The sequence below is a fragment of the Plectropomus leopardus genome, chromosome 8 (genome assembly GCF_008729295.1).
Source record: "Plectropomus leopardus isolate mb chromosome 8, YSFRI_Pleo_2.0, whole genome shotgun sequence".
NCBI classification, from domain to species: domain Eukaryota; kingdom Metazoa; phylum Chordata; class Actinopteri; order Perciformes; family Serranidae; genus Plectropomus; species Plectropomus leopardus.
This window is the reverse complement of record NC_056470.1, coordinates 29265861-29274558: the sequence shown is the minus strand read 5'-3', so window position 1 is coordinate 29274558 and position 8698 is coordinate 29265861. Positions and strand designations below refer to the sequence as shown.

The window sequence follows — 8698 nt, the reverse complement described above, 5'->3', positions numbered from 1 at the left end:
TAAGTCAGATAAGTCTAAGTGATATAAAACTTACAATATTAGCCTCGAGCATAAGCTTAATCTAACATAAAATAAAAATACTCAAGTACAAGTGCCTCAAAATTGTACTTAAGAACGAGTAAATCTACTACCCACCACAGGTTACACCCAAATACAATAAATACAGTCCAAAATAACAACAAATCAATATGAACTAAACTTTAAGCTTTACATACATTATTAATACATTTCAGGACTTATGTTGTGCTGTGTAATATTGTCCACTCCCCACTTGTTACTGCTTAGCTGGAGCTGGTAGTTTAACACTACAGGTAGCTAACCATGTCCTGACTGTCTCTCTGTCATATTCACAGTAATGAAATGCAATTCCATGCATGTTTAAATTTAGAGACATCCCATATAATAGGCAAATAAAAGTCAGCATTAAATCTTTAGCTTACATACATTTGAACACCTTTATTTATCATGTGCACAGTATAAATGTATTTCATGGTCAAGGACTGCAGTGTGGAGTGACAGGTTTTTAATAAATAGAAGTGTGCTTGTGCCATCTAGTGGGCAAAACAGATGAAAGTTTCATGATTGGCGTAATGTACATTTTGGCTTGAAAAGAGCTTTGTCCCAGTGTTGAACTTATTATACTTATAAAGAATTAACAGTATTTCCCATCATAGTGTATAAAATGACTTTAACACAAACACTGATAAAGTTAAGTGCAAACATCGTGTAAAAATCAGAAGGCTGTAAAATAAAATAAAAAATAAATGCAAAAACATCACTGTTTTAAACACAAAGCTGATGACAGACTTGTAGAAGAATCTCACAGGAATAGTTTGATCTTTAACTCGGCATAAAAACTAGAAACAACAGGAAACAGATAAACTGACTCTGACCCTTAAAAAATATGGTTAGCAGCACCTCTAAAGTTCAATAATTTAAATGTTTTTGTCTTCTATCTTTTATCTGTAAATAACCAAAGTGTAAAAATGACGCTTCAAATAACTCCCTGTAAAACCACAACTTTTTTACATTTTGGTTTGTGCATGGATTAACCCTTTCAAGCATGAAATATGACTGCCTTAGTCAAGTATTTTTATTCCTCTTTAGGCATGAAAAAACAAGCTCACTTTATTCAAACCTGCTTTTTTTAATCAATTATATGTCCATGGGTGGACAACATGCATTTAAGTATTCAACCGATGAAATATAAACCAGTGAAAAATATGATATATTATGTGAAGCTATAAAAATATCTTAAATCCTGTTAGGATAATATTTTCACATATGTTAACATATTCTAATACTGTTCAATGTTCAATGCAGTGCAAAAGTTGAAACGCCAAAAAAAATTGCTGCACATCAACTACTTTCAGGAACATCAGAGTTGCAGAAATGGTATTAACTGTAGTTGAAATATAATCACCTTACAAGATAGCCAGATTAGTGGACAGATGTATAATTGTAATTTCTTCTTTGTCTGAGATTTGTTGCAAACACAACAAATGGCCAGTGTGTGGCAGTGTATGGCATGAGGGTCACTGAAGCACCTTATATGCAACTATAGCATAAAAACCCATGCATATACGCTAAAATGTCTTTTAAATAGTTGTCCACTGTTGTGACCTCAATGCGTGAAAGGGTTGAGAGAAACAGGTTAATTAATGAGCTTTAAAGGTGCCTGTAAGCAGTTTTTTAAACTTTGGACAGACCTAGGCTAACAGTTTCCCCCTGCATCAAGTCTTTGTGCTAAGCTAAGCTAATTTACGCCCGCCTGTTGCTCTGTAATAAACACACAGATGTGAAAGTGGTATCGATATATTCATCAGACTCTGCAGGAATTTGAACAAGCAGGAAATGTTCTTCTAACAAAGACTGTCTCCAGCCTCCTCAGTGCCACTGTTTTCAGATTTACTGTCATAAAGGACATTTAGTGTTGCAGTAGTCTCCTGACTTAAACAGATGGTAGACGTTCACCAGCGGGAACATGGTGACCGAGCCGACTAGTGAGCCGATCTGTACTGCAGCTCCGCACCAGACCAGGGCGCTGTGGCTCCGGTCTCTCAGGATGACTCCCACCATGACTTTGACATACGACATCGTCCCAGTGAAAAGGAGCCAAGAGAGCACCTACAGAGAGCAAAAAACAATGAAGACTCATTCGGATCATAATCCGGGATACGTTTAACACCATTTGTTTCCAAATTTTAACACTAACAACCCAAACATGTTTCGACCACCTCATCATTGGTTTAAGAGTGAGCAGCAGCAGAGTTGCTCAACACTCAGGTGTTTTGTAAAGGAGGGGTTGAACTTTACCACAGGTATTTCCCTGATAAATTGTGTTTCACTTACAATGATTATCTCTCCCACCACAGACCCTTGAAGCAGAGGACATGGACTCATAGCTGCCATGGCCATGTTGTAGCTGCCAAATCCTGTCCCCAACGCTGTCATCATGCCAAGAAACACCAGTGACCTGGAGACAGCACAGGTTTGTTATCAGTTTTTTTAAGTAATCCACTTAGAGATAAAAGACTTCTGCTCTTATAAAAGGATAGTTTGATTAACTTTTATTATCCCACATAAACAATATGTCCAAGAAGTTTATCTTGGATGCCTTTGTTGCGATAGCTTCTGTGACTCATTGCATCTTCTCATTCAGCATTTGTTTCATCGCCCTTTCTGAAAAAATGAAGTGTTCCTGTGATTTATATATTTTATCAATTACAGCAGTTACTATGAAACCAAAACCTTTGTGATTTTATTGAAGTTGAACAATTAGTTTGTGTGCACAGAAAAATCTACATGATTGGCAACTGCGTTAGAGACTCCTCGGCTCTGATTGGTTGTTTTCCGTGAGCTGGGGTTCTCTCTCTATGTATATCGAGGCCATAGAAGGAGGAGGGACATGATTTTTTTTTTTTTATACCATTGGTCTGCAACAGTGCAGACCAACAGTGTGTAAAAAAAAATAGTAACTGTACTTTGCTGCACACTTAAGGTGCACTGAGTAGGTAGAGTCTGCATGCCATTTGACAGTTACTCTAGCCATGAGAGACACATATCTGTTGCTAAATTTTAACAATGAGAGAAGTATTTACGTCACCACGACCACATGGCCCATGTAAATAAAAAGAGTTATGGATGGAGAATTGATGAAAATTACATCACGTTATGTACATTAAGTACTTGTCAACTTCGAAAGCTACCATGGCTTTTGTCTTGTAGACCAAAGTTGTTTGTTTTGTCAGCTAACAAAATAATCGGTATGAAATGGAGCATCATTTTACCTGTTTTGGAAGAACATTGCAATAGTGCAAGCCACAGGGTTGGCCACTGATGCCAGAGAAGCGGAGAGGTGATAGGCCAGGTTCCCGTAGGGCTTACAGGAGTACGTCTGCACGGAGGGCAGCAGGCCGTTGGTTGCCCCATTAACCCACACCACCATAAAGTAGATGAAGGTCAGCTGGTACACAGAGTGTTTTGAGCCAGTCAGCAGAGGCTTGCTCTGGGCTGCCCCCTCAGCCTGGCATTTTACACCCTCACCATCAGTCTCTGCTGCGGGGTTGTCCAGGCCAGAGCTGACAGATGCCACAGTGTCTGGCACGAGGTTTTCAGTGGACAGTTCGTACGTCCGACGAAGCCTGTTCAGTGCAATAAAAGCAGCCAAGCTTATGCACATCATGGCTGCTAGGAAGACAAAAAACACCTCTGTGGAAAAATTTGGAGGAAGATACTCTGTTTGTAAAGTCCACTTGTTCGCGTCTGTCTGGTTTCCTGCAGTCTGAGTGGAGTTGACACACTTGGAGAAGCCCACACTTTGTGCCAGAGCGACCACTGCAGGTACGAAACCACTGAGCCCCTCTCCTATAAAGTATGTGGTGATGTATTTTGCTGGCAGCTGCATCATGAAAGGCAGGAAGGTGACTGAGGAGGTGCAGTCCACCAGAGAGAGGAAGAAGGTGATGATGAAGAAGGCTGTGCTATGTGGTGCCCCGGCCACTATCGTCGTCTTGTCCCAGAAGAAGACGAGCAGGATGCAGGAGACGATGCCTATGGAGAGGATGCAGTAGATCACAGCGCGTTCGTTAAGACGACCTGGGCACAGTTTGTGCATGACGGTGACCAGCAGAGGTCCCAGGTTGGCGAGCTGGATGATAACTGTCAGGTAGGAGGGGAGCTCCCAGCCCTCCGGGAGAGTGTTGACGATGAGCGGCAGCTCCACCCACAGACCGTTCACTGCCACCCACGAGCCCAGGCCGAAGGCACAGGCCAGTATGTGGACGAGCACAGCCATGGTGCAACCGGGTCAGTCTGAGCGAAGTTTTGAAGAAGAAGCCGCCTCTCCAAATGGTCCCACCTCTGCTGTGTGTCATACCTATAGCAAAAAGTCAGCAACATTGACCCTTTAAAACCTGGATCGACATCTTTTTTTTCACAGCATTTAGATGCCATTTGCAAGTATATAAACCTCTGAAATTTAAATTTTTTTTTTTTTTTTTCAAAAACATGAAAATGGCCTAAAACGTAGCTTAAAATTTTGACCAGGTAAAAATATCAAATAAATTATATTTATGTTTATAATAATAAATTAATCATTATTTATTTAAAACTAGATTATGGAAAATATTATATGTATTATTTAATTTTATTCTAGCACTTTATTCAGGCCATTTTCTGTTTTTGCTGTGTTACTTTTCTTTCCTTTTTTTCTAATTTGAGGTAATTTTTCTGCTAGGTTTTGGGACATTTCTGGAAAAGTTTTCTCCTTGCCTTCTTTAAATGTTTTTTAAGGAAATAAAACCAATTTGCTCAGGTTTCAGAGGGTTAACCTCAACATATTGTGCCAAAATAATTAGTTAGTGTTTCAATGTCCAAGAAATGCCTTGTAAAATAGTTTAATTAAAGCAGTATGAGGCTCAGAGGCGGGTCATCTCCGGTCAGCGGTTTGATCCCTGGCTCATCCACTCTGCATGTCAAGGTATCCTTGGGCAAGCTAATGAACCCCAAATTGCTCCTGGTGACCGTACCGTCGGTGAGTGAATGTGTATGAAGTAGCAGTTGGTGTGTCAACAATGCATGACTGTGTGTATGACTGGGACATGTAGTCTTTCTTGCTTTGAGTGGTCGCAAGACTAGAAAGGCACATGTGCAAGTTCATTTGCCATCCATCAGTTTACCAACTCACTTACATCAAGTACATCTGCCAAAAAGTTTGGTTTTCACTTTGGCAGCCATGTTTTGATCATAAACAGACATTCCCCTGCATTATACTGGGTTGGAGACAGAAATCTCAGAGATAAATGACTAAAACATGCAATAAACTCAAACCATTGACACACTGTGTCTTGTATAAAAAAGGAGGGGCGGCTCCTTTTTATCCGTAGCCAAGTCACCAGAAGAAAGCAGTCCTAAAACGAGTCCTAAAACTTGATAATGAGTAACCATTTCAGCACCCCTGGTACCCTCGTCTCGAAATCAATGTTTTTTTTTAACAAGCTTAAGAGACTTTCATGTTTTGTTCTATGACATAAAATACATAGATAAATACCTCACTCATGAACTTTAAAGCTTTTATGTGTCTATAAAAAAAGCAGATAGTAACAAGCAGCTAAATGGGACTACAGAACATCACTCACCTGAACCGCACCGAACGTGGCTTTTTATGGTGGGGACGTTAAGCCATGCGACCATAGTGTGGTTTGTTTATAGCCTAATGTTAGCTTTTTACTTATGACAATTGCATTTTAGCCTCAAAACTCCTAAAAGTGTTGTTCATTTGTGAAGATTATCTCGCTGAACAAAACTTGTATCAATATTTTCTCCAATTATTCAAAATCCAATGAAAAAATCCTATAGGCTTTTAACTAAGGGAAGGGCATTGCTTACGTCCACGTTGGCCTACAGAAAAACTCTAATCCCTGGAGAACTTTGTTTTGGCATTGTAAGTTTCTGCAAACCACGAAAACACTACAGTTGCACATTTAATAGCTATCATATTTACGTTTTTTTAAAGTGATGTAATATATGAGGTGATTTTGTCATTGAGAAGTAGAGGGGTAGTAACCATGTGCTGTTTTTCCAGCAGTGATAGTAGCGCAAAAAGCGATGTGCCCAAATTGACCCGCATGTCAATCACAATGTTGTCAAAACATCAAGTTTTAACCTATTGAATATAAATAATGTACAAATGTTACATATCCATGGTTTGCAGAAATGTACAATGCCAACATTTTTTTCTGGCTATTGATTCTTTGAAGCTCTACTGCCAAACTATCTGCTCCCTGATCACATATAAATACAGTCATCATAATTTAAGATCACAAAGAGTCCTATACCTAATTCATTTAAATTTATTAGAGCCGTGACAGCACGTGTGCTGTGGAGGTAAAGGAGAAGGTGTAAAAGGAAGTGATGCAGGATGGAGGTCAGCTGAAAAAAGAGAGAAGTCTGAGGAACCACATGGGCCGGCTTCTACAGCCAAAGGGGCCCCAGGTGACCTTAATCAGCTGACGATCCTCCGCTGTCAACCAACAGGCCTTTTTTTTGTCTTTGTCACAGAAGGAAAAGCACATGTATAAATAATAAAATCACTAATGGATGATCACTGTCTTTCTGTCATGGGACACTTGAATACAACAGAGCCACTCTTCTGTTATAAGTCACATCTGTGTTTTTCCTATGATGACAAGTCAAAATGTCTGCTATAAAAAGGCCTATTGTTTACTGAGGTTGTCTAAAAACAAATAAAATGTCAACAGTTATGTAATAAATTTATTTATGTACTACAAAGTGCAACATTTCCCTCTGAAATGTAGTGAAGTAAAACTACAAGTTAACATAAAATGGAAACATTTAAGTTTCTCAAAATCCCTGGCTGTTTTCAGAGACAGTAAACATCTCTAATCTGTGATAATTCACGAGAGCAAATGTCAGTTGAGGCCAGTTGAGTTACTGAGTCATTTATCAGTAAACGATTACAACCTTGTGTGTATTAAACTCACAATGCAAGTCAAGGACAAGAGTCCTTCTTCATAGATAAAGCCGGTGGGAATTCGAGTCTCTCTTGACAAAAACTAACAGCAGTATCATTTTGGTTCACACCCACAGTGCGCTACTCATGCCTCAAGCAGCTGATACAATTTTCACATCCCTTTTCACACGTTGTGGAGGAATCCGACAAACCATATGGGCCTCCACGCTCCGTCTCTTGGCACGCTCGTAGCTTTCACACTGATCTCATGATGATGAACAAAAAACAAGTCAGAAAATGTGCAAATGATCACATGGTGTGTTCATGCTGGTTCTAGAAAATGTCTCAAAGTCTCCTGAGAAAAACAGTGTCATGCCATTAGATAACAGAAAGAAACCGTGGTCTTAGTACAGATCCTCATTTAAAAGAAAAAAACAATGTTTATCAAACGCTCACAGCTGATCCCACAAGCAGATAAGCTCCTTTTAAACATGCAAGTGTACTTACAAGTTCCTTCAGTCCCTGGAGGCGTTGAATACGACTTGCTGTCATCTTATATAGAGGTTAGTGACAGACCTCCTTTGGTTGTTCTTACATACACACACTGATGAGAATCACATGGGGCTTCTGGGTAGGTCAGAGTCCACTCCAGCTGTTGATCAGCTCCACTGGATAACAGAGGGCAGTGACTGAATCCACTGAGCTCTCTCCACTGCACCCACCTCTTATTTAGGTCAAGATAATGCTGAAGCACTTTGAGGTGCCCTTGACATTTTATGTGACATATGTACATTTGCCAGGAAAAGAAAATGTGCTGTTTTAGCTGTTTTGAACTGTGCACGCCTGCAGCGCCCCCTACATGCTTCTGCTGTGACCTGCCACTGAGATCTGAAGAAGATCACTTGTTCACATCAGACCGCGAGGAGGAAGTTTGTAGTCTTGTGTAACAGATAGTTGCAAAATGACTCTTGGAAGCAGACGTTTTTACATTACTGTTTAGTAATAAGACAACAATATAAAAGGTTGCAACAACTGCCTCTGAAGCTCTCTGAAATGTGGTCATAAATCAAAGTGTTGGACAAAAAATTTGACACAGTGATGGCACAAAATTAAAAAATTAAGAGATCACCAAAGTTCTTACAAAAGGCTGTTTGCAGGTGCATAGAAAGTCTCAAAACGTCTTAAATTACATAAGAATATTAGGCCCTAAGAATAATAGCCACAAACATTTTATTTAATATCATTAATCAATCTTTTATTTTATTTTTGTCAAAATAAGTCAGGTTCTTCTGTGTGAAAGTCCACATTTATAAATTGCAAATTTTAGCCTGCCACTCAACCAAGTGCTGTCTTTTTCACTTTTTAGTTAAACTTAGCTAATGGCAAAATGTAAATTAACATAACTCCCTTTAATCACCGTATTGCTACATAAAACCTACCTCTGCACAAGACCGCATAATATTACCTTAAATTATATTTATGTAGCACCTTTCAAAAAAAGTTGAATACATATTTACTACTCACTTTTATATTAATCTGTGATGCTTGACTAAAATGGTTTAAAATGGTCTTAAAAAGTGTTAAAATTAAGAGTTTGAACCCTGTAGACTCCCTGTACAATTCATCCTCAGGGAAATGAAAGTGTGGACCAGTCCAGCCAGTAATTGTCGTGACATTTCACTTTAAACCACAAATGTAAACCTCATGGTGGTGCAACAGGAAAAG

At 39.2% G+C, this 8698-nt stretch overlaps 1 protein-coding gene across 2 annotated transcripts; it reads right to left on the bottom strand.

Moving 5' to 3' along the window:
- Nucleotides 1-430: 430 nt before the first annotated feature.
- On the bottom strand, nucleotides 431-7579 carry slc52a3 (solute carrier family 52 member 3). 2 transcript variants are annotated; one of them, XM_042491878.1, is made up of 4 exons: nucleotides 7481-7579; nucleotides 3291-4378; nucleotides 2353-2476; nucleotides 431-2127 (listed from the first exon to the last, which is right to left on the bottom strand). In XM_042491878.1, exons 2-4 carry the CDS (start codon nucleotides 4295-4297, stop codon nucleotides 1915-1917), a joined length of 1344 nt encoding a protein of 447 aa, XP_042347812.1. In that variant the 5' UTR covers nucleotides 4298-4378; nucleotides 7481-7579; the 3' UTR covers nucleotides 431-1914. The 2 variants fall into 2 exon arrangements, with proteins under 2 accessions (XP_042347812.1, XP_042347813.1); XM_042491879.1 differs by lacking the exon at nucleotides 7481-7579 and adding an exon at nucleotides 7005-7067.
- Between the last annotated feature and the right edge of the window lie 1119 nt (nucleotides 7580-8698).

Bases quoted from the DNA above. Each gene is read 5' to 3' on its own strand.
- slc52a3 (XM_042491878.1), bottom strand. From the start codon at position 4,297: ATGGCTGTGCTCGTCCACATACTGGCCTGTGCCTTCGGCCTGGGCTCG. The intron at 2,477-3,290 runs GTAAAATGATGC...TGCTGTCTCCAG, and splicing joins GCAATGTTCTTCCAAAACAG to GTCACTGGTGTTTCTTGGCA. The intron at 2,128-2,352 runs GTAAGTGAAACA...TGCTCTCTGTAG, and splicing joins TGGTGGGAGAGATAATCATT to GTGCTCTCTTGGCTCCTTTT.